The following is a 24,615-nucleotide window of genomic DNA, read 5'->3' as shown; positions in this document are numbered from 1 at the left end:
GTGGCGTGGCCTCCCAGGCGCTGAGGAGGGGTTAGCGCCGAGCCGTTCGGAAGCCCTCGTACAGCCTCGGACCAGTTCGGGCAGACTCGGCTCCGCACTTCGGGCCGCTTCGGCCCTCCTCGGTTCCGGACTCTCGGCCGTCGGCGGAGCGCGACTGGGCCGCTTCGTGCCGGTTCGGCCCCTGTTCGGGCAGCCTCGGCTCGGCGGCGCGGGAGGCTTCGGGCAGGCTCGGCTCGGCTCGGCTCGGCTGGCAGCTTCGGGCGGCCTCGGCCCGGCTCGGCTCGGCTCGGCCCGGCTCGGGCGGCCCTCCTCGCGCTGCGCGCTTCGGGCTCCGTCCCGGCCTTCGGGCGGCCCCGGCTGGCGCCTTCGGGCGGGCTCGGCGGAGTCCGGATGGAGGACTCGGACTCGGCCGCCAAGCAGCTGGGCCTGGCCGAGGCGGCGGCGGTGGCGGCCGCGGCCGCTGTTGCGGCGGCGGCCGCGGCCGCGGCAGGAGGCGAGGCGGAAGAGCCGGTGCTCAGCAGGGACGAGGACTCGGAGGAGGACGGAGACTCGGAGGCAGAGCGCGAGACTCGGCGGGTGACGGCCGTGGCGGTGATGGCCGCCGAGTCCGGGCACATGGACATGGGTGCCGAGGCCCTGCCGGGTCCCGACGAGGCCGCCGCGGCCGCAGCCTTCGCAGGCAAGTGCCGCCCGCCCGCGCACACGACCCGGGCACCTGTGCGCACCTGCCCCCACACGCAGCCCATGCACCTGTCCGCACCTGACCCACGCGCACCGGCCCCAGACACAAACCCGTGCACCTGTGTGCACCTGCCCCGCACACACCGCACACAAGCAGCCCACGCCAGCCCCGCGCCCACCGCCCGCTGCACGCGCCCTGGGGACCAGCCTGCCCCCTTCTCTCCGAGCACATGCCTCTCGCACGCCTCACACCTACCTCGTGTGCCCTGCCATTCCTGCACGCCCTGCCCCATGTGACCAGCCTGATCCTGCCCAGTGTGCACACTTCCCTGAACATGCTTCCCGAACCCGTTTACCTTGTGCAAGCCCCGTTCCTTCCTGCAGAGCACCCTGCGCTCCTTCCAGAACCTTCTCAGCACTGCCTCTTGCCCTGCTTGTCTTCTCTGTCCCTGGTGCTGGTGACAAGGGGGGCTGGGAAGATTAGGGGAGTGGGGATCAGACATGGATCCTGCCCTGGAGCAGCCTGAGGTTGGGTGTGTCTGGTCACTTGGAATCCTAAGGTCCAGTTCAGGGGTGACCTGAGAGCTGGGGAGCAAGGCAGTGCTCACCCAGCTTGGGAGGCCCTGCAGCCTTTGGGAGCAGAGGTCGGCATCATGCTTTGACTCCTTAGATTCCCCTCCTGGTCCGTCCCTGGCCCCCCACATCCCATCTCCTTTATGGATCCTCCCTTCCCCCTACCATTCCCGGCAAGCTCCTTTCCCAGGGGAAAACTGGCCCATGGTTTTGTTTCTTGCCACACAGAACATTCTCGTTCTCAAGTGTCATGACCCGTGGAGCCTCAGACTGTGCCCCAAAGCCTCCTTTAGGAGTAGTGCCTTCCCAGATCGCCATCCCAAAGAAGGTAGAGACTTTCCCAAGTGTTGTATCCCTTCCCAGCTGGGAGCTCCCTAGCTGAGTGTGGGGACCCAGGAAGTGCATCCTTGAGTTACTGCCGGCACGGCACGTGTTGTCAGGCACTTTCCCCTAAGGAGCCAGCAGCCTGTGTCCTGGTGGTCCTGTCACTCCGGTGTTTATCCAGCCCTAAGCAGCTGTAGGCGGGGGGACTTGGCCTGCTGCCCCAGAGCTGCTGGTCTGTGTGTGGTCTGTCTGGGGTCCTCACAAAAGAAGGAAGAAGGCTTTGTGGCTATTAGAGTATTCGGTTCTCATCGCTAAACTCTGCTTTGATGTTGGGACTTTGGACTGTGCAGTTTTCTTCAGTTTTTTTTTTTTTTTTTTTTTTTTTTGCTTTTTGCGTATGTTTTCTGGATGCAGAAAAGAAACATGATATAGTTTGTCACAGCATCAGAGAAATGTATTGGCGTTGCATGTTTTTATCTGCAGAATTTGATAGTTGTGTTTTTGCATACATGGAAGCATTAAAACTTTTTTAAGTTGCTGAGGTTAGATACCTTCCGGGTGCAGGTAACTCGGCAGGTTGTGTCTCCTCTCTGGGGCTCCCTCTTCTTGGGCCTGATAGCTGCTTGGCCTGAGCGTGCGCGTTCAGACAGGGACGTAGGCTGTGGTCTGCTGGAGGAGCAGACAAGGGGAACAGCTATTTTCAGTGCAGTTTGGTGGGTGCTGGGTTAGTGGAATATGCAGGACTCTTTCCACCAGTATTTTGTGAGCATTTCCCAAGTCAGAGACTGCCCTATTCATGGGCCATTCTAGAATGCTGTGTGACAGAGGGGACCGCCTGCCTGGCCAAGGAGCTGGCAGGAAAGCCTCTCCGTGGGCAGTGAATGGGAGAGGGGGTCCAGGAGGAGGCAGGAGAGACCTGAGCCCTGGCCTATGCTGACCTTCGAGAGGGTGCCAGCAAGGGAGGGAGCTCTGTAGGTGACACTGCCTGAGCCTGGCCACAGGATGGTCACCGGGCTCCTGGAACCTTGGTGTATGGTTTTATGCTAAAGGGAACGAGAAGCCCAGGGGCAGTTTGGCAGAGCCTGCCGCCAGCTCAGTGGGAGCGTGGCGGGGGCGGGTTTTCACTGTGAATAAAAGGCTCTAGTGGGCTGGAGAGCTGCCTCTTTCTTTTCTTTTTCTAAGGCCCAGATTGCTTAGACTGTGGTCCAGAAATGTGGAGTGAGCACTTTGTGTAAGAATGTTGGGAGTCCCGTGGTTGGAAGTGCAGATACCTGTTTGGGAAATGCTGTTTTGGGGCCCTGGTGGGAGGCCCTTGGCTCTGATGGTGTGCTGAATCAGGCTTCTGTGTTGCAGAGGTGACCACTGTGACCGTGGCCAACGTGGGCGCCTCTGCAGACAACGTCTTCACCACGTCGGTGGCAAATGCCGCCTCACTCTCGGGACACGTCCTGGTGAGCCGCTCCGCGAGCGCTTTTCCCCAGACCCCAGAGTGTGACCTCCCTGACCCCGGTTCCCTCAGAGGCCCTGCCCAGGGCTGTGTGGGCGCCAGGAGGAGTGTGCTGTGATCTCCCATCCTTGCCCGACAACCACAGAACGGGGGCTCTCCTGGAGCTTTGCCAGAACTGTCAGTTACCGTTTCTCTTTATTTTAGCCTCAATCACACACCTAGGACTCTACACACCTGCAAGCAAAGCTGCTATCATTGGAATGGCAGCAAACAGCAGACTCACCCCTTAATTTTAGTAGCAGAGTACAGACCTGAGAAACTTGCTTTATTTCTTAGGGCGTCAGCATGCGTACAAGCTGATAGCCAGCTGACAATTTCATGCCTCCAACGGGTCTCTCCTTCCCAGAAGCAGATTCTGGCTTGTCCTCTTTTCTAGAAGGGGCTGGAGCCAGAGGGTCAGGGAACCAGGGCACAGCCTGGACCGTGCCTCCTGGACATGGTCCTTGCAGCGGGCTCTGAGGACAGGGAGGCCCGGAGACGAAACTGACATGGAGGGGGGGGGTCTCAAATATATGTGTATTCCATTGGGTTTAATAAGGAAAATACTTTGGGGCACCTGGGTGGCTCAGTTGGTTATGTGTCCAACTTCAGCTCAGGTCATGGTCTCACGGTTCATGGGTTTGAGCCCCGCGTCAGGCTCTGTGCTGACAGCTTAGAGCCTGGAGCCTGCTTCCGATTCTGTGTCTCCCTCTCTCTCTGCCCCTCCCCTGCTCAGTTTCTCTCTCTCTGTCTCTCAAAAATGAACAAACATTTAAAAAATAATAAGGAAAATACTTTGTGATTCGTAAATGAACACAGAACATTCCCTCTTTTCAGTAGAGAGTTGCATGTCTTTAGTGATTCAGACACGAGCAGTGCAACACCCTTACTGAGGCCCTGACCCTCTGGGTGATGAGCCCCGGCTCTGGGTGCGTGTGCAGGTGTGCCTGTGCTCATGGGTGGGGGTCCCTCAGCTCCACAAGGAGGTGTACTCACCCCCCTGATGGATTTTCAGATTTTAGGAAATGTCTTCTCACTTTGCCTTCATTGCTTCCATGCTCTGGCCATGCAAGTGTTAGAACGTCCCAGAATGGTGGGTGTGAGCAGGCTACTTAGAGTGTCGTCTCTGGGCAAGGCCTTGAGTTTGCCAGAGACCTGAGCGATGTGCACCCAGGGACAGCGGGGTGGGTCTCTCCTCCAGCAAGGACAGGGAAGGGCGTCTGGCTCACGCAGGGATGGGGGAGGAGGGCGGGGGGGGGGGGTAGGGCTGCTTGAAGGGCAGGGCCAGGCTGCCCCAGAGGAAGTAGGTGCTGTCACGATAGCACCCGGCCACTGTGGACAGGTGTGTGAGCAGTGCGGTTGGGGAGGCCCTGGCGTCTGGTGGCCATCAGTAGAGCTGTGTGTGGGACATGAGCATGAGAAGAGAGTCCTGCCCCAGACCCTGCCTGTGCCTGTGGACTTGGTCGCTCAGAACCCTCCCTCAAGACCTGTGAACTTGCAGGAGCTGCTCAGGTGGACGTGAGGGCTCTTTCTCTTTCCAGGCCTTGTGTGTGGGACACATTTGTTTTTTTTAACTTTGGTAAGTGACTGAGCATTTGTTCAGAGCCACCCAGACACGGCAGTCTTTTCTTGTTCTTGGCTCTGTGTCTAAGTCTTTTTTTTATTTTCTAATTTTTTTAATGTTTACTTTTGAGAGACAGGGGGTGGGGAGGACACAATCTGAAGCAGGCTCCAGGCTCTGAGCTGTAGTGCAGAGCCCGATGTGGGGCTTGAACCCATGAACTGGGAGATCATGACCTGAGCCGAAGTCAGACGCCTAACCGACTGAGCCACCCGGGCGCCCGTGTTTAGGTCTTTTACTGGCATCTTGAAAGAGCCCACGGAGGCACGGTTGGCGCCCTTGTCGGTGACAGTCAGCGAGGCCCATGTCCCGTCGCACCGAGCGGCAGGCCCCGCGGCTGTTTGTCTGGGAGACTCACAGAACGTTCTTTCCTCCAGTCTGGCAGGACAGCCCTGCAGATCGGGGACAGCCTGAACACAGAGAAGGCCACGCTGATTGTTGTGCACACGGACGGGAGCATCGTGGAGACGGCGGGGCTGAAGGGGCCAGCTGCACCTCTCACTCCAGGTGCCAGCACACCTGGGCGCTTGTGGAGTTCATGCTGGGGGCGACCTGTTTATTTTTGTGGTGAATTTGTAATATAAGTGTTCCTGTTTAAGTAGAGAAAGTGAGGTTTTACGAGCCGAGAAAGAGCTGCCTGGTGCTGCTAAGTCGGGGTGGTCTGGGGGCAGCCGGGCGACCCGCCGTTATAAGCCAGTCGGTGTGGTTGTACTTGCCTGGTTATCTTGGGTGCGTCCGGCGTCTCTTACTCTCAAAACGCTTCCTTTGCCCAAGGCCCTCAGTGCCCTCCGACTCCTGCAGCTCCCGGCCAGGAGCGAGGCGGAACCAAATATAACTGGGACCCCTCGGTGTACGACAGCGAGCTGCCCGTGCGCTGCCGGAACATCAGCGGCACGCTGTTCAAGAGCAGGCTCGGCTCAGGTGAGGCGCCCGACCCCTCGCGGCCCCACAGCGCTCACGTGTGGGCCAGGCCTGTCCCCTCGCGGCCCCACAGCGCCCGTCCCCTTGCGGCCCCACACACGTGTGGACCGTGCCGGGGCGGACGTGGCTCACGGCCCCGGGCACTAGAGCTAGGGCCGTGGAGAGGTTTGGGGCGTGGTGGGGGCGCAGTGAGAAGACGCAGCAACCCATGGAGGGGGGAAAGCGGGGGAAGAGGAGTTCCCACAGGGAAAGTTCCCAGGGTGGGGCAGGTGGCAGGAGGTCATCGTGAGACCGGGGTGAGCTTGCGGTGGCCGTGGACAGTGGGGCGGGGAGGTGCGGTGGGCCTGCGAGTGTGGATTCGTGGCGGGGGCTTGCCTGCTGCGGGCCGGCCGTGGGGGCGGGGGGCGGGTCACGCAGGCCCAGCAGGGGGGGCTGTGGCGTTTGCGGCCCATCTGAGGAAGAGCCGGCGAGGCCGCTGGGGGTGAGCGGTGCGGCCACTTGCTGGTCCCTCGTGTCACTTCAGGCGGCCGGGGCCGATGCATCAAGCAGGGGGAGAACTGGTACAGCCCGACTGAGTTCGAAGCCATGGCCGGAAGAGCCAGCAGTAAGGACTGGAAGAGGAGCATCCGCTACGCGGGCAGGCCGCTTCAGTGCCTCATTCAGGTGTGTGCGCGCCGTCCCCCCGCAGCTACGGCGGGGGGTCCCCACGGCGGCCCCGGGGCGTGGCCAGCATGTGCGGTCAGACAGAGGCCGCCTGGCCGTGTGGTCCCGGGCAGGTGACCTCGCCTAGTGTCCTGGTGTTTCACGCATTCGGTGCCTACGGTGCTTGCCAGGAGTGCCTGAGGCCACACCGTAGCTTCCCCTGGAGGCGCGTGACCTTTCCCAGACGCTGACCACCCCCCCCCCACCCCGTTTACCTGTCGTGAGAGGGGCGGGCTTCTCACTGCTGTTTGCAGGTAGCGCTTTGCGTGTTGGTCAAGAAATAACGCTCGTAGAGTCTTCACCTCCCAGAAGGGACTCGGTGGACCCTGCCGCCGATAACCGCCTTGTACAACAGGGAAGTGCGAGGAAGAGGCGTTTCTGGAAGCGACAGGGTTTTGTGTTTATGAGCGACAGACACGCCGTAGAGCTGCCGAAAGGCGACTTTCTCACGTACCGTGTCTTCTCTGAATTTCAGGACGGGATCTTAAATCCTCACGCTGCCTCATGCACCTGTGCCGCCTGCTGTGACGACATGACCCTGGTGAGCGGCCGGGGGGGTCACCTGGTGGGGCCGGGGTGCGCGTGGGCGGGCAGGGCCGCTGCGATGACCCCACGCCCTGCCCCGCACACGGCTCTGGCGCCCCTGCAGCCGATCCAGGGGCTGTCACGTTTCTCTCTCAAACTCTGCGTCTCTGGCGTCGCTCTGATGCTGCAGGTGGTGCAGGCGGGGAACTTGCTCCAGTATCACCATCTTAACCCCAAAACTGAGCACACAGTGTTCTTTACGGTCGTGGGGAGTGCGTGTGTGCTGTCTTATATCCTGTGTTTTTTAACGTTATGTCCTAAAAGTACTACGTTGAAATTATGAGGGGCTTTTAAGGTCTTTTGAAACATTTCTATGTTCTCAACTAACAGTTTCAAAAAGAATGGACGTTTTCATTGATTTTAACCTTTGTGGCCGTGTAGCTTTCAAAAACGTGAGAGTAACGTGTAGTGTCTGAATGTCTTAGTTTGGTTTCAGCCTTCCTTACTGTTAAGTTCTATTTTGAGATGTTTTCAAGTGAACTAGAAAGCTGTGTAACGAGATATCCTGGTTTTATTTTGATGAGCTATCTGGTTAATTTTTAGAAGATTTGAAAGGAGATGTAATTGGAGAGACCTATCACAGTCTTGGGTGGAAAATGAAATATCCTAAAATCGTCCAGTTCGTGTATGGATTAAATATTCTCGTGGAGTGAACAATGGGATATTTTTGTGAAAATGAAGTAGCTTTAAAGTTCACTTGGAGAAACTACCAGGGAGAGCACTCCGAGATCTCGTAGGGGGAAGAGAGTAGGAGGGAATCGTCCCGTTAGGGAGTTTAGAAAACTTGTGAGCACTCTTTGCAGTTGCCGCAGAATGTGGAGACGGGTGTAAACAGGACACATGCGGGATGCGTGTGCGACACACCTAGACCCGGCTGTGGAAAGAAACGCGGGAAGCCCCGAGCGGAGGCGGCGTGGCCGGGGTTGGAGGCCCAGGGAGGGCTCGGGCGCTGTCCTCACGGTCTGCAGGCTCCACATGGCTCCTCGGAATCCCTGCGGGGCTCTGTGGAGCTTTAAACAAGCTGGTTTTATAGTTGGTAAGAAAGGCAAAGAAGCAGGACAGCCAGAGCAATTTGGAGGAAAAGACTGAAGTCGGAGGGGTCCCGGCCCTTGAGGACCTTTCCCACTGCTGTTGTGATGGAGACGTACGCGTCGGCAGGGCGAGGGGTCGGCGGGGCCGCAAAGGGTGTCGGCTGCATGGCGGTGGGGACAGCTGCACTCGGCGTAGAAATGCTTCTCGGCCCCAACCTGGCATTTCATGTGCAGATGAATTCAAAATGGATCACAGATCCAAATTTATCCAAAACACGAAACCCACATTTTGGGAAGAAAACACAGGGGAGAACTTCGTGGCCTAGGGCTCCCTCCGCCTACTGGGACATCTCCAGCCCTGGTTCTGAGTCGCAGAAACTAAATTCTGGGCAGGTGTGGCCAAGAGACTGGGGGCTCCTTCCCTCACCAGCCTCCTCTCTGAGGCCAGAGGCCACCCCCAGGAGTGGCGGGGCAGGAAGACCGTGCCACCAGCGTCCTCTCCCCAGCTCTAGAGCCTCGCCACGTGGACTCGAGCCCTGGAGAGGTGGCTGGTCGGCAGTGAGAGCAACCCGCTAAACCGAGAAGCAGGGAAGGTGGCAGCTAAGAAGAATCCGTCTGGGATAAGAACAGACCTGAAAGATTTGCCTCAAAAACTCCCCATGAAGGAGCCCTAATGCAGTTGGATCTGCCCCCAGGCCTCGGAGCCGTGAGCAGTCTGCTGGGGGACAGCGCAGCCCCTGCTGGGTGTGACACCCTCCCTGCTGCCTGGGGACAGCCAGGTTGCTGACCTGATCAGCAGCAGGAACCCTGGAGAGAAGGAGTCCGTCTCAGTGTTGCTACAGGACATCACTAAAGCGTCCATCTTTCGACAAAACGTTGTAAGACTTGCAAAGAAACGGGACACGAGAGCCACACAGAAGAAAATGGCCAGCAGGCACGACCCAGGGCTTCCGAGGACCCCCTTTATGCTCACAGAGCGGAGGGCGCCATGTGCTCGGGTGGCCTCGGGGGACCGCAGCCGGGGCAGGGCTGCGACCCCAGAGACTGGCCTCCCCTCCTGCCTGAGGCTGGCAGGTGGCAGGTGCAGGGCTGGCTTCTGCCGTTGCTACTCCTCTCGTCTGTTCCCAAAGCCTCTTCAGTCCTGCTGGAATGTTCTGTCCCATGGGGCAGAGGCTCTCCTTTACCGGGTCCTTCTCTGTTTTCTGTCTTCTAGCAGTCCCTGGGAATCCTGTGTGTTGACGAACGTTACCTTGTTTTTAAACGCTGCTTTTCGTGTATTCTTTTAGAAAGAATCTTTTCTGTCCCTCAGGGACCTTGGGGCCTGCAGAGAGGTCGGGCCTCTGCAGCTTCCCGGCCGCGGTCCTGCTGTGCCCCCTCCCCTCCCCCGTGTGGGCAGAGACGGGCGCGGGGACAGCGCTGGCCCCGTCTCACTGCGCCTCGGCCCCGTCTCACTGCGCCTCTCCCCGCAGAGCGGCCCGGTCAGGCTCTTCGTCCCCTACAAAAGGCGCAAGAAGGAGAATGAGCCGCCTGCGACCCCCGTGAAGAAGGAGCCCCCCAAGAACATCACGCTGCTTCCCGCCACCGCCGCCACCGCCTGTGAGTTTGAATGAGGCGGAGGCGCGGCCCCTCCAACCCCTGGGGCTCCCTTGTTCTGTGGGGGCCGCCCTGGGGGGGTTTCCTCATCTCCGTGGACTCCCTGTCGTGCCCCCGGCAGATGTTTCCTAATGGAACGAACCAGGAGCCATGCCTTCTGGGAGGGGGCATCCGCAGGAACACCTTTGCTCAGCCCCCGTGTCCAGATGCCTCACATGGTTGTCTCGGGGTGGGGACCAGGTGGACGGAGGGAAACCCTGGCTGTGTGAGAACCAGAGTGGGGCGAGGCAGGGACGAGACAGGTGTCTGCAGCCAGCGCCTTTGCCCGAGGCTGTGAACAAGCATCTACAGAGAGCGGTCCCCCCACCCCTCGCCCCCGCCCCTGCCCTCCCACCCCGGCGCTCTCTCTTTGTGGTTCCTGCGGCCAAGGGGATGGGGCAGCAGAAGGGCTGTGGGGGCAAGTCTGCTCTCGTCTTCAACCTCTGTGAATCTTCTTTTATTTTAATTTTTTTTTTAACATTTATTTTTGAGAGACACAGAGTGCAAGTGGGGGAGGGATAGAGAGGGAGACACAGAATCCGAAGCAGGCTCCAGGCTCTGAGCTGTCAGCACACAGCCTGACGTGGGGTCACACTCGTGAACCGTGAGATCACGACCTGAGCCGAAGTCAGACGCTCAACTGACTGAGCCACCCGGGTACCCCAACCTCTGGGAACGTCTTTCTTAATTCCAGCCACAAAGGAGTCTCTCAGTTACTTCCAGCTTTATGTTTTGTTTTCCAACAAGGCAGCTCATGCCTCTGTTGCCGGTTCAGATATGAGCAGGGTGTCCTAGAGAGCCCGCCGCCTTCGCCCTGGTTCCCGTCAGAGGTGCAGGGTCCCTGGTCTTCTCCAGCCCCTGCAGAGGTGCCTGGGGCGGCACGTGCTGTGTCCAGGCTTTGGCCTGCGCCGTGGTCAGGCCGGTGGTAAAAAGCACTTCCGCTTTTCCAGTCACCGTGACCCCCTCAGGACAGATCACTACCTCGGGCGCACTGACCTTTGACCGGGCGTCCACCGTGGAGGCCACCGCCGTCATCTCAGAGAGCCCGGCCCAGGGCGACGTCTTCGCGGGAGCCACGGGTGAGTTGTCCTTGGCACCTGCCCTGTGGGCCACACGCGTCACCCCTGTTAACCTGGGGCCTGGAGCAGGGGCGTCGGGCTGGCGTGCACGGGCGGGCGCCGGACAGGCGTGCGGGTCTGTCAGTTGTGGCACAAAATGCCCACGGTTTGCCGACTCCTGCTGTGGACCAGCTGCGAGGCAGAGACTCCTGAGGCCACGTGTGCTTGTAGACGTTCCACTAGCCACGTCCAGAAAGCGGAAAGAAAGTGGAGATTAACATTTAACATTGTACTTCACCCGGTAGATCCCGGATACTAGCAATTCAAACAATTCATCGCGTTTCTGGGGCTCAGAAGCTACCTCCTTGGACGGTGCAGCTGGAGACACGTCGAGATTTAAAATCTGTGCAGCCCCAGCCAGGCCCCAGCCGGGTCCCAAGGCTGTCTTGTCCCTCTCGTCCCCGACAGTGCAAGAGGCAGGCGTGCAGCCCCCGTGCAGAGTCGGCCACCCGGAGCCGCACTACCCAGGGTATCAGGACAGCTGCCAGATCGCACCCTTCCCGGAAGCAGCACTGCCAACGTCTCATCCCAAAATAGGTGGGTGCGAGAGACGTCCGGCACCCGCCGACTCCGGCCTTGGGGTCGCTCTTGGGAAAGACTTTCTGACGAAGTAGGTTTCGTGTGGGTTCTTTCCCGTCGCTGCGCCGGATCGGGGCCTGCGTTTGTGAACGCACTTGGGTGGTCCGCACGGGCCTGAGACGACGCCAGGCCCTTGCAGAGGGAGGCTGTGAGTTCTGGCGTGTTCCCTGGGGCGGCGCGGGGCTCGGTACGGGTGGAAGCGGAAGTGCAGGTGTTTGCCTCGCTCCCGGTCTGACACGGGACGGCCTCGCACCGCATACACTTGGCGGCTTTGGTCCTTCACTTAATCACACAGCTGGGGCACGTCCCCGTCAGTACGCTTCGTTTAAAGGGAGCTTCCGAAACCAGCTGGCGGGCGTTTGTGCGTGTCTCGTTTCTGCCATTCTAGATGACGCGGCGACAGAAACGTGTAGTTTTATAGACGCGCCACCCTCCTTCCGTTCTCGCAGGCTTGCTCACCATGTGTGCCTCCCCCTCCCCACCCCCTGCACGGGCCCATCGGGGCGTCTGTCCCGGGAGGCTGGATGCGAGACCGTTATCGCTCAGCCAGGGGCATGCTCGCCGCACTCGGGCGTCCCTGCCCGCGGGCCGCGCGGCGCACAGAGGTGGGGACGCACGCGCACGTGTGTTCCGCTCTGGCCCCGTCCAGACCACAGGGTCCCTCCTGGTTTCCTCCTTTCCACCTTTGTAACGCTGTCCTCCCCCTGTGACACCTGAGTTCCGTGACCCTTAATTAGGACCCCGTGTGTGGCCGTGGATGCCGGGGAGGACTTGACGGGATGTGTCGCGGTCGGAGCTGCTGCCTCAGGCTGTCCTTGTCCCCTCGCTGTCTGGGTGGCCCCCCTGCACGGGGCACATTTCTTTGTGGTCTGGGTCATCCGTGAGCGCCTGGCTTCCAGCCCCGTACGTCCGTGGTTGGGCCTTCGTGTGTGCTTTCTGGTGCTGGCACTGGGGGCTTTCAAGTGTGGTGCTGTGACTGGAAGAATGTCTCTCCATCTTCTGGGGCAGTTTACAGGGAGGCCGTGTGGTGTGTGGTATTTATGTCTGTCCCTTGCCCCCACACTTTCCGAGTTTTTTTTTTTAAGCAGTTCGTTTGTTTTCTTTCTTTCTTTCTTTCTTTCTTTCTTTCTTTCTTTCTTTCTTTCCTTCTTTTCTCTTTTTTTTTTTTTTGTAAATTTTAGAGAGAATGCAAGCAGGGAGAGGGAAGGAGAAAGAGAGTCCCAAGCAGCTTGTCTCTCAGCACAGAAGCTGATGTGGGGCTTGATCCCGTGAACCCTGAGTCATGACCTGAGCCAAAACCGAGAGCCAGATGCTCAACCAACCAAGCCACCCAGGCGCCTCCACTTTCCAACATTGGATTAGAAGTTTTAACAGAGACCGCTTTGAAGGGAGGAGACACGTTAATTTCTTGTTTTATTTGCATTCCGAATATTCTAGTGTTGACCTCCCTGCCGGCCTTGGCCATCCCACCCTCCACCCCCACCAAAGCCGTCTCCCCTTCGGTGGTCAGCGGGCTGGAGATGTCAGAGCCTCGGAACTGGCTGTACCTGGAAGAGATGGTCAACTCCCTGCTCAGCACGGCCCAGCAACTGAAGACACTGTTTGAACAAGCCAAGCAGGCCAGCTCCTACAGAGAAGCCGCCGCGGCCCAGGCCAGAGTCCAGGCGGACGCAGATCGCAAGGAGGTAACGTTGGCGCAGGCAGATGCTGGGGGAGGTGACGTTGGTGCAGGCAGATGCCAGGGGAGGTGATGTCGGTGCAGGCAGATGCTGGGGTCTGCGGCCACCTGCCCCCCCGCCTTCCGCTGGCTCCGGGGGCGGCCGTCCCCTACCTTCCTGGAAGAGCACCGCTCGAGAATCGTTTACAAGTGAAGCCTTCCTCACAGATAACTGAATGCTGTTGGTGGGAAGATATTTGTGCTTTTGTTTTTAATTTTTTTTTAAGTTTATTTATTTTTGAGAGAGAGCACAAGGGGGGAGGGGCAGAGAGAGAGGGAGACACAGAATCCGAAGCAGGCTCCAGGCTCTGAGCTGTCAGCACAGAGCCCGACGTGGGCCTCAAACTCATGAACCACAGATCATGACCTGAGCTGAAGTCGGAAGCTTAACCGACTGAGCCCCCCAGGCGCCCCTGTGCTTTTATAAATAAAATCAGCTTATTTCAAAAGGGACAAAATGTTCTACACACCAGCCATAGTTTTTGGACACTCACCTGTCACGGGCATTATTTATACTTTCAGATTATTGTCACGTGGTGAAAACGTGCCTTGTGTTCTGTTGAGCTTGGAGATGCGTCCCTTGGGGTGTTTGGCAGGCGTGCGTCTCCCCCATTACCAGCTGGAAGCTTCCGCGTCTGAGCTCCTCCGCCTGCACCTCCATGCCTGATGGAGGCCGCCTCCGTGTTGTTTCACTTCCAGCTTCCAGCAGGTTCTTCCGAAGGAGGATCCCGGGCGTCCGGGTTCACGGAGCAGAGCCGGGGGACATTCTCTCAGCTCGTCACTGCAGCCCCTGCGGCTTTTTGTGCGCGGCCTGGAGGTTGCTTAGGGCCAGTCTCCCAGGTGTCGGTGGGCGCAGGCCACCAGGGTCACCAGGGTCGGAGCAGCACCAGCCGAAGCGTGTGCGCGGCAGGCGTGGTGCACTCGGAGGCGTCCTGCGGGAGGTGGGGGTGGGGGGCACACCAGCGATGTGTTCTTAACGGGAGCTTTCTCCGTTACAGTAAAAGTGGACTTTGGTTTGTAAACAAAAGTTAGATTGGTTTTTTTCCCTATCATATCTATAATATGAACATTTCTGTTAGTTTATTCCCATTTTTTATAAATCAGAGGGAAGAAGAGCTTTGCAGGTTCTCAATTTTCTATATGACTTAACGTGTGATTAATGTTTTTCCAAGGAAGAAAAATGTTGCTTCTCCTGAAGGAGATAAATTAAAAAACCTTTTTTAAAAGCTAGCGTTCCAAACTAATACATAATCAGTGATGAATTTTATAGGAAAGAGAAAAGCAGAAAAAAAGGTCTTAATCTCTTTACCCGAAGATAATGCTTGCTGGGTTCTCCAGTGTTTGAGAATTCTAGGTTTCTTGGCATCACTGGATTCTGACAGTCTTGTTTCCGTGACAGGATCTGTAGCTTCAGTCTCTGAGACTGATGTCCCACCCCCGCGTGCGCGGGCTGATGTCACAGGCTGGTGTCCCACCCCCGCGTGCGCGGTGCTGGTGCGCTCACCCGTGCTGGCCTTGGCCGTGCTCCTCAGCCCCGCTTGCGCCTCCGGTGCCGCATTTTCTGTCCTTTGTTTTTGTGGAGACGCCCGTCTGTCACCTTTCCTTTCGGAAGCACATCCTGAGTGACCTCGCCTTCTGGTGGTCACCAGCACCTTGACGCTAGCCCGTCCTCGTCGTGCGTTGTGCCGCCGGGATTCTCGATCTCTTACACGCCCTGCGTCTCTCTCTGGCTGTGTCGAGGACTGTTCTGTCTCTGCCTTTGGTGTTTGGCAGTTTGGCTGTGATGCACCTGAGTGTGGTTGTCGTTGTATTTAAATTTGGTGGGCTTGCTGATGATGTCAGGGCGCCGGGGTGCGCGAAGGCACGCAGAGGCTGGATGACTCTCTCAAGGAAGAAGTGAGGGCTCACAGCTCCGTGGAAACAGGATGCACAGGACACACGCGTGCCACGCGGCAGCAGACTGGGCCACAGGGGGAAGCATGTGGGTGGGTCGGGAGATGGGGGGCGGGTGTGGACAGTGGCTTCTGCGGGAAGGAACGCACACAGCAGGATGAGCCCTCTGTGCCTGGTTGTTGGGGCCTGACCTCGGGTGACCTGGGCAGGTGCAGGGTGGGGTGTGGGAGACCACGGAGGAGGGCGTGGGGGTGTGGCCTCGGGAAGACCCGGTTCAGTGTCTCCAGGGACGGGCTCACCCTGCGAGGGGTGGACCTCCCGCGTAGCAAGTCCCCAGGCCAGACCGGTCAGGGCAACAGAACACCGTAAACGAGAGGGCAGGATTAGCTGGAACCTTGGTTTTGATTCAGTTTGATTCAGTCACTGTTTCTAGAACTATTTTTAACGCCCGGTCTCTTTGTCTGCTCCCTTCCGGTTACATGTGTACGTTGGCTGCTTGGTGTGGCGTGTAGGTCGTGAGACTCTGGCCACACCGGTCGGTGTGAAGTGGGGTCTCACGTGGCTCGGATTTGCTTTTCCTCCCTGACCGATGGCGCCGAGCTCCGTGCCAGGGGCTGCTGGACACTCGTGTGTCTGCTTTGGGGCAGTGTCTCCTCAGACCGTTTGCCCATTTTTTTTGTTTTTATTTTTATTTATTTACCTTTTTTTGAGAGAGAGTGTGAGTGCACACACACTAGCAAGGAGGGGCAGAAAGAGGGACATAGAGAATCTTAAAGAGGGTTCCACGCTGAGACACGGGGCTCGATCCTGTGACCCTAGGATCGTGACGGGAGCCGAAATCAAGAGTCGGACAGTCAACTGACTGAGCCACCCAGGCACCCTTTTTGTCTGTTGTCAATTTGGTGATTTGTGTTTCCTTAGAAAAAGCACTTTAAAAAAAACCCTGTCGTCGCACAAGTTAAGGTTGTTCGCCGGTCTCCTGTTCAGTGGCAGGTTCCGTTTGAGTCACTGAACGGGTGTTACCGGTACCTTCCCCCCAGAATTAAAAGGGATCTGAGGGGTGAAGGGAGGCTGTGGGGACCGCCCCCACCATGTCCTGTGGCCCAGGCCGTGTGCCGGGAAGCCGCCAGCTGTGGGCTTGTCCGTCCTTCTGTCCAGCAGCGTCCCTCTGGGGAGGAAGCCTGTGTCTGCACAGCTGTCCTGGAGCATCTAAGGAATGGAAAGAAAGGAATGTCTGCGTCTTGCTGGTTCAGATCGGATGCAGAAGCATAAACTGGAAAAGAGCAGTTTGTGTTCTTACCTAGATGATCGCCGAATTGTGGGTTCTCAGCCAGGGACCTGGTGGGTGCCCCAGCCCTGGTGGCTGGCAGAGGGCGGCTCTGTGCTTCGGAGCCTGGGGACACCATCGTGCTCCGCCTGTGCCCTGTGCAGCTCTCCCCCCGTGTCCTGCCCTGTGAACGCAGGGCTCCCATCAGACAGAAGGGCCACCTGGGCAGAAAGCTCAGCTTTGCGCTCCTGACAGTGGATCCCTGCTCCCTGGGTAGCCTGGTGAGGTCACGTGCACTGGCAGACCCGGGCTCCACACGGGGACGACGGGTCTGGCTTGTGTGGCTCTCTGATGGCCACAGCTGGACTCTGGGCCCTTGGATTTCGAAATGAGGGGCCCTCACATCTGCCTGAACTGTGGAGGGCCCTCTCTCCGGGGACTTCACAGGGTCGGGAGGGGTTAGAAGGGCGGGAAGGCCCCCGCTCGAGCAGCGTGTGAGGAGACCCAGAGCACTCCCAGCCTCGGGAAGCGGCCCTCGGGGCATGGGGGTGCGGCATCCCCTCGGGGCAGAGCCCCATTGAGGGGGGGCTTTCTGTCTTGGGACTTGGTGTGGCGGGAGCGTTTGGCATCAGCCGGGGTGAAAGCCCATTTCCCTTTGCAGAGCCCCTCCCTGGGAGAGCAGGAGAAGTTTCTGTGCCCTCAAAGGTTTGTTATTTGCAAGCGGTCCTCCTGTTTGATTGCAGTGTGGGGATCCATTCGCCACCGCAGAGGCGGATGCTGGTAACACCGTCCCAGAGTGTCCCCCGAGTGCTAGGGGGACCAGGGGGACAAAATGTGACCTGGGAAGGCCATGGGAGTCAGGAAGAGGTGGGTCCGCTGGCCTCGTGATCTCCGCAAGTGAGGAGAAGCCAGGTGTTTGCAGCAGAGGGAGGAGGCCTCGCACTTCCCCGCGTTTTATTTGGAATTTAAACAGAAGATCAAGTCTAGGCCGGCTGAGACCATTCAGGGTGTTTCTCCAGTTGTCGTCATGAGCCGTTTGCGTTTGTGTGTACTTAGCTCGCCAGAGGTTAACCTGGGCCAAGAGCAGATGCCCTTCCCTGCCCAGGGCACAGCGTCCTGTCTCCCCCACCCAGGGCACGGTGTCCGGCATCTGGCTGGGGGCGCCACGGGGGCTTCTCCCGGCCAGTGGTGGCCTCCCCACTGCTCTTCTGTGCTTAGTTAAGAGGTGCGTGTAACCTGGCATCCAAGTGCACCAGCGGAAGTGGAACGCCTGGGGTGTGGTCGTCAGCTGGCCAGGGGCTGGAGTCAGGGTGGGGCAAGGTCACAGGGTCTGGTCCGTGGGGCCTCTTCCTGACTTCGGACCCCACATGGGCCCAGAGTGCTCTCTGGTGTCTGTCTTTGTAGGGCACTAACCCCATGATAGGGGCCCCACCCCCACGACCTGATGTGAACCTAGAGGCCCCAACGCCCAGACGCTCAGCGTGCACATTTTGGGGGCATGTCACAGGCAGGGTGCAGACTCGGAGGTTTGTTCTCTGTAAAAGTGTCTTTTCCCTTTGCACACTGAGTCACCGAGCTTGTCCACCCCGGGGTGGGGGTGGGGCTGTCCTCCTGGATGGGGGCGTGGGGAGTCTGGGTGTGTTTTTGGAATTCTGCTTTGGGGATTTGTCTTTTATCCGTTTGTCTGACTTGGGATGGGTGTGTTTCCACATGTTTCACACTCCAGGTTATACTCTAGGCCCTACTTTGCTCTCATGTGGGCACCTCTGCCCCTTGGGAGCTCACCTCTGGCTCCTCCTGTGTCCCTCTGGCGGCCTCCCCTCAGTGCACTTGCTGGTGGGCACTTCCTTCCTTCCTGGCGTCTCCTGCCCCGGGCCCGGGCCCAGCCGTTTCTCCGGGAGCCCCGGCTCCTTCCCTGGAGGATGGTCCTGGGAGCCACGTTCTGGGGCTGGCGTGCTCCTTGTCACTCTGGGCCTCTCGGCCGACAGTCGGAGCCACGTGTGCAAACGACCTGTGTGTACAGACGGCTCTCGGGTTTCTGCACCTGTCTGTCGGTATCCGGACCTTGAGCGGACACCGGTTCGTGCTGGCGTGTCTCACTCTGGTCCAGACCACAGAGTTACTTTTGGTAAAAAAATAATTTTCTCGGGGGCGCCTGGGTAGCTCAGTGGGTTAAGCGTCTGACTCTGGATTTTGGCTCAGATTGTGATCTCACAGTTTGTGGGATCAAGCCCCACATTGGGCTCTGCACTGATAGCACGGAGCCTGTTTAGGACTCTCTCTCTCTGCCCTTCCCCTGGCTCATGTGCTCTCTCTCTCTGTCTCTCTCTTAAAATAAATAAATAAACTTAAAACAACGTTTCCCAGAGTGCCCTGGGAAGGCCCAGGAACCAAAGGCACGTACGCGTGGTAGAGGAACCGCCCCATTCGGTCTCTTCGTTCTGACGTTTTGATTCAGGTCACAGGGTCACTGCACCCCATCAACACTGCTGGGTGCTGGGAGCGCAAATACAGGAGGCCCAGGTGAGCGCGTGCTGTCTGGCCCTCAGGGCCAGACGTCCCAGGAGAGGATTCAGACCCCTGCTTCCTCCTCCGGCGTGCAGCCCCGAGGGCGGTGAGGAAGGCTCACCCAGCACAGGAGCCCGGTGCGTGCAGGCACCATCCTGGTGAGCCCCGTGCACCACAGCCTCTTGTCTGTGGGGTTCCAGCGCCGCCTTCCACCCCCCTCCCCACTGCTCCGCTTCCTCTCGGCGTGAAGCCTTCCCTCTCCCCAGGCTAATTTCTGTATGAGGCCACAGACTGTCTCGTGTCTAAGTATTGGGTCTCGTAGAGCAGAGGCAGGGGCGCCAAGTGAGCGCCTCGGATTCCAGCTGGCGCTCCTATTCCTGGCAGTGACCGAGCACACTCCGGGGGGCTTATGAGTGGGAAAACGTGAGAGTGCCAGATGTAATAATGTCCAGCAAGGAAGGAAGCTGAAGTTCAAATAGAACCCAGACGCGGCTCACCAGGTTGTGCGCATCCTCGCAGAGCCCGGACTCTTCCGTAAAGAGTCCGACTTAACGTGCGTGTGGTTCCACCCTGGCCCGCTGACCCTTCCTCGCGGGCCCTCGCCGCGATCGGGCCTGCACAGACCCCGTGCTCCAGCCTGTGCCTGGCGTAGCTCCCTGCTTTGGCGGGGGTGGGGGTGGTTGGTGGTCACAGCTGCCCGGTGCCCGCATTGCAACGGGCGGGTCTCTTACCGTGAGCCATTCTCAGTGAGTTCAGGGAAAAGCTGCACTTGTGGAATTTCGGGGGAGAGGGCACAAAGTGTGCACTTCTATGAAGCCACAGAGACCGGCTGGGCTGGTGGCTGGGGTGCGGGCTGTGGACACGCAGCAGCCGGTGACGTGGTCCGGGTGGCTCAGGAAGAGGCTGGTCATTCCCGGGTTCGGACTTGGCTGCTTACTTGGCAGAGACGAGCCTTCCCAGCCTCTGGAGACGTTCCTGTGCCCCCGCGGCCGCTCCTCTCCCCGGGTGAGCGCAGACCCTTTTAGGTGAAGACAGGGAGCTGGTTCTTGGGGTGACTGGGAGGCGTCCCCGCGACACTGACGCCCGTGTCCCTTCTTGCAGCAGTCTTGTGTGAACTGTGGCCGCGAGGCCCTGAGCGAGTGCACCGGCTGCCACAAAGTCAACTACTGCTCGACCTTCTGCCAGCGCAAGGTGCGTGCCTAATCCCGCCTGGGTGCCCCCTGCCGTCCTGATCTCATGCGCATGCCCCCCTGCTGCCCCATCCCCTGGCACGCTCCCCCCCCCCACTGCTGTCCGGTCCCCAAGTGTGCACCACCTGCCTCCCAGTCCCCGCGCATGTGCCCTCCTGCCACGCTGTCCCCACGCACGTGCCCCCCTGCCGCCCCAAGCACATGCCCTCTGCACTGCCACCGCCCACCCGCTAGGAGAGGCAGCTGCACTGGCTCCCTCCCTCGCCCACCGCAGCACATTCCGCCCATTAGTCCTGTCTGCCCGGCCTCAGTCTCCTGCAAGTGTCCACAGGACCAAAGCCCTGAAGAAGCCACACACCTTGAGTGCAGTGGCCCGAGGCCTTCATGGTCAGGCATTTGTGGCCTGGGCAAGCGGCTGTTCCCGTGTGTGTGTGGTGTGTGTGTGTGTGTGTGTGTGTGTGTGTGTGTGTCTCCCCTGTCGGCCGCTGTTTTCTGGAGTCGCTGGTGCTAGCTGGTTCAGGTGTCCCTAATTTCTCCCACCCACACTCAGCAAGGCTGTCACTGTCTCTTCTTGGTGTTGATTTGAAACTTAGCAGAGTTAAGAAGGGCAGTGTATTTCATGGATAAATAGTGGCTAATGGAGCCCTTAGCGTGGCCCCCATGCTGCCTTAAGAGGTAGCTGTGTGCCTGCCGACACCACTGTCCCCGCCAGGTGGCTTTCTGGAGCCTCTGTCGCCAGCATTTCTGGAGCAGGAATAGCAGATGGCAGACGGAGGTGGGTGGGGACAATGGTCAGGGCCGAGTGCACATCGAGTTCCAGCGGGTCTGCAGATGACTGAGCGCTGAGCGCTCCCCACAGTGCCGTGGGGGGGAAGGGCATGTGTGCACATCCCGCGGCCCCGGGAGAGTGCGCGAGAGCATCTTGTAGTCAAGTGCTAGGTGGCCTGTAGGTGTGTCTGTGGGCAGGACCTGCCTCCCACGCGTGCTGGTAGCCCGGAGCCCGTCGGTCCCTCCACCCGCAATTGGTAGAGTTTTGGGGACCGGAAGTCTGCACTTCCCCTGTAGGTGTCAGCACCGAGGAGGGGGCATCGGGCTTGTTAGAGCCTCAGGGCAGCAGCCTGTGCCCGGGGCTGCGGAGGAGGAGCGGGCAGGAGCGGGCACATGGGGTGGCCAGGGCCGGTGGCGGGCCCCAGGCTGGTGCTGCCATGTGGCCAACCTTGGGCCTTGCTTTCTGCATCTTCCTTGAACCGGAACGATCACAAGGACGGTTCGTGGGTTTGCTTCCCGATGGAATCGCTTCAGATGAGATTTTGTCTGAACTGCAGCCTGGGGCTGTGTGCTTGTGAAGCAGGCAGGCTAAACTTTAGGTATAATTTTGTGGACGAAGACTCCCTTTTTCCCTGGATTATGTTAACTTTGTTCTCCTTTGATGTGTCTTATTGATAAAGACATGCTTTGGTTTTATTTCTGTAAATTGATACAAAATGAATCTCAATATACGTAATTCTCATGTTGGACCCAAAATGAACAGCGGGTGGGGGGTGTGAAGACAGAGGCCTGGGCTCCTCGTGGTGACCGGTAAAAGCTGATGTGACGGCCAGCAGTCCCGTCCGGAACGGCTCCCTCGATCCCTCCTGCGAACACGTGGGCGGGAGGTCAGTGCTGCGGGGTGACAAGGGCCATGACCTGGTAGGTTTTAACTCGCAGATGTGGTCTCCGTTCCGTATCTCGTCTGCCGTGTGTGCATGGACTCCACGACATGGGCCCGTTTTCAGGGTACGACCTGGTGATCGTTAGTACTTGTAGCGCCGACATCCCAGTTCGGTCGTGGAACGGTCCACCACCCCTGAAGGACCCCGTGGGCCCCTCCCCAGCCTCTGAGAAGCACGAGTCTACTTCCTGTCCTCGTGTGTTTGCCTCCTCTGAGCACGTCACTTGGCGAGTGCTGTGATGTGTGGTCTCGGGCACCTGGCTCCTCGCGCTGGCGCGTTTTCGCGGCTTCCGCTCCAGGGCACGAGCCCGGGCTTTGCCCCTTTTCTCCTGTTCCCTCTGGCCATCACCAGGAGTGCCGCTCTCTCCGAGTTTGTGAGTTCGCGCCCCTTCCTAGGTGGGCGTGTCCTCCCCTGCCCGGGCTGGGACCTTGGCGTGGGCTCGCGGGGTCGTGCAGGCAGTTTGTGTTTGGCTTTGCCGAGAAAGTTCCAGACCGCTTTTCCAAGTGGCTGCGGGTGCTACCCCTCTCCCGCCAGCACGTGGCGTGGTCCAGCGGCCGCAGCTGTCCACCAGCTGTCCACCAGGTGCTAACTGGCATTCCTGTAACGACCAGTCATTTGGGCACCTTCGCATTCACTTAGCGGGCAGTCGTGTGTCTTTTTTGGGGCAACGTCTGTTCAGACCTTTTGCCCCCGTTTGAATTGGGTCATTTCAGTAAGAGTATAGAGGGTTCTGTGCACGCTCTGGACACGGGCCTCCATCAGATACGTGATTTACCAGGATTTCCAGCCTGTGACTTGTCTGTTTAATTTCCTAGTAGCAGGTTTGCAGGGCAAAAGTTTCTAATGTTGGTGAAGTCCAGCGTATCAAAAAAGTTTTTCATGGAGATCACACTGTGGGTGTTGTGTCTCAGAACTTGTGCCGGCCTCCTGTTTTCCCCTAAAACACTGTCGTGTTTGCACCACGACGCCTTTCGAGCTCACAGTCATGTGCGGTGTGATGCCATGACCCGGGCCGGCCCGTGCAGTTGTACACATTTTGTGCGTTCCCACAGTTTGTGGGTGATTCCCGGGGAGGCTTCTGTTCTTGGGATATAATTATTTTACTGTGAGAACAGGGCAGGGTTGTTGTAGAAAACCTAGGAAACGTAGGACAGCACAGAGACGACCAGCCGGAACCCTGCCGTCCTGGACAGCACCCCATCTGTACTTGCTTTTGCCCAGCGTGTTTGTGTTCGTTCCTATCACGTCGTTTCTTTTCTTTCTTTCTTTTTTTAATGTTTCTTTATTTCTGAGGGGGTGGGGCATGAGCGGGAGAGGGGCAGAGAAAGAGAGACACACACAGAATCCGAAGCAGGGTCCAGGCTCCGAGCCGTCAGCATAGAGCCCGACACGGGGCTCGAACTCGCGAAATGTGAGATCGTGACCTGAGCCGAAGTCAGACGCTTAACCGCGTGAGCCACCCAGGCACCCGCCCCCGCCATCACATCATTTCTTGACCAAGCCCTAGCCTCACCTCCAGTCGAGGGTTACGTCTGTTTCGACTAACACGGTCCTCGTTTGTCCAGCCCCCGGGTCCTCGTCCAGAGCCCCAGTCTGGGCTGAGAGGTGGCTTCTCACTGCCTGCAGACGGGCTCCAGCCTTGCCTGAGCTCAGCCCCCTCTCCCCCTGCCAACAGCCCGACAGCATCTGCCCTGACCAGGGACTTGGTGGGCTCCCCCTCACGAGGAGGTGGTATCTTGCTCAGCACACCTGCCCTGTCCCCAGTCTTCTCGTGGGCCACAGCCACTGAACCCTTCTGTGGACATGAGGCTGGCCCCAGCTTTGTTTTTTCGTTTTTGCCGGTATAAATAACACCGTGGGCGACGGCACTGGGTACAAATATTTCTTTGCAGGTATGACTTTCTTTTCTCTGTATCTCAGGCGACAGAGGGATCAGAGTGCCGGTGGGCCTCACGGTGTCGGTGTCCTCGGGGCTCACCCCGGTTGTTTGCCATCTGAGCCGGCGCCTCCCACGTGGGGGTGGGCTTCGGGCCCTGCTCCCCAGGTCACACTCAGGTCACGTGGGGCGTGCCCTTCCTTTCAGGACTGGAAGGACCACCAGCACGTGTGTGGCCAGTCGGCAGCTGTCACCGTCCAGGCGGACGAAGTCCACGTCACTGACAGCGTGATGGAGAAAGTCACCGTGTAAGGGTCCCTGGGTCCCCTCTCCACGGTGCCGCCGGGCTGCCGCAGGCCGGGGACTCCGGAGGATGCTGAGGAGGTGAAAACGCTTGCTGGTCAAGTTGTTAACAGACTCTAAGTGACCTGCGCCCTTGGAAATGAGCCCCTGCTGCCCAGAAGCCCTGAGGGAGGTCGGGGCAGCGGCTGGACGCCGGCCCCGGGCCCTTGGCGCCTTCTCTCGGTGCTCTTTTTATCCCCTGGTCTTCCCCACGGGTGTGTCGTGTGCCGTAACACGCGTGTACATAACGTGTCTGTCAATAAAGCGGACGTCTCTGCCCCACCGGACGGGTGACTCCAGCTCCAACTTCCCAGATGCCCCGGAGGTGGGGGGGCCTCAGCTTTGTGTTTCCTGACGCGCAGTCTGGAGGCCACAACTCCCGAGTGTGTGGACCAGCGAGTGGGTGGTGGCACTGACCCCGGCGGCCGTTGGCTACCTGCCTGCTGGGAGCCGCAGGCCCTGTCTCTGAGGTGATACGGCCCAGACTCGCTGCCTGATGGCCGCCGCCACACGGCCTTTCTTCTCTCTAGCATGAGGTTATACCCCGAGAACCCCGACCACCCAGAGGCCAGGCCAGCCCTGCGTCTTTCCACCTGCACTGAGGGGCAGAGGGCACAGGGGGCCAGAGAGGGATCGGCGCCTGGAGCACTTGGCTGGCTCTGGAAACGAGACCTGCCTCCTCTGCTGACCAAGGGTGGTGCCTGAGGAAGTTGCCCGTGTTCTGGAAGCTTCTGCGGGTTTCCAGAAGTGCCCTCGTGGCCCCCGAGCCCTTGGCCTGCCGTCGCCCTGTTTTCTCTGCACTCGTGAGGCTCCGGAGCTCCATTGTTCCGGGGGTGGGGGGGAGGTGAAGGCCCACC

General features: G+C 59.0%; 1 protein-coding gene across 3 annotated transcripts; it reads left to right on the top strand.

Annotated features, from left to right (window-relative positions):
* The first annotated feature begins 58 nt into the window (after positions 1 to 58).
* On the top strand, positions 59 to 24,045 carry DEAF1 (DEAF1 transcription factor). 3 transcript variants are annotated; one of them, XM_086676510.1, is made up of 12 exons: positions 59 to 679; positions 2,932 to 3,029; positions 5,063 to 5,192; positions 5,460 to 5,606; positions 6,130 to 6,269; positions 6,784 to 6,849; positions 9,394 to 9,520; positions 10,507 to 10,635; positions 11,083 to 11,211; positions 12,691 to 12,938; positions 19,740 to 19,829; positions 23,624 to 24,045. In XM_086676510.1, exons 1-12 carry the CDS (start codon positions 391 to 393, stop codon positions 23,726 to 23,728), a joined length of 1,698 nt encoding a protein of 565 aa, XP_086532636.1. In that variant the 5' UTR covers positions 59 to 390; the 3' UTR covers positions 23,729 to 24,045. The 3 variants fall into 3 exon arrangements, with proteins under 3 accessions (XP_086532636.1, XP_086532638.1, XP_086532637.1); XM_086676511.1 differs by lacking the exon at positions 59 to 679 and adding an exon at positions 1,470 to 1,582; XM_086676512.1 differs by lacking the exons at positions 19,740 to 19,829; positions 23,624 to 24,045 and adding an exon at positions 13,493 to 14,195.
* Positions 24,046 to 24,615: the final 570 nt, after the last annotated feature.

The sequence above is a fragment of the Puma concolor genome, chromosome D1 (assembly GCF_028749965.1).
Source record: "Puma concolor isolate L17-30 chromosome D1, mPumCon1.1.hap2, whole genome shotgun sequence".
In the NCBI taxonomy this organism is placed as follows: Eukaryota; Metazoa; Chordata; class Mammalia; order Carnivora; family Felidae; genus Puma; species Puma concolor.
Note: the sequence above shows the minus strand (reverse complement) of the source record. Positions and strands in the feature narration are given on the sequence as shown.

Coding starts and splice junctions, on each gene's coding strand:
- DEAF1 (XM_086676510.1), top strand. CDS start 391: ATGGAGGACTCGGACTCGGCCGCCAAGCAGCTGGGCCTGGCCGAGGCG. Junction 11,212..12,690: donor AACGTCTCATCCCAAAATAG/GTGGGTGCGAGA, acceptor CGAATATTCTAG/TGTTGACCTCCCTGCCGGCC. Junction 19,830..23,623: donor CGACCTTCTGCCAGCGCAAG/GTGCGTGCCTAA, acceptor CCTTCCTTTCAG/GACTGGAAGGACCACCAGCA.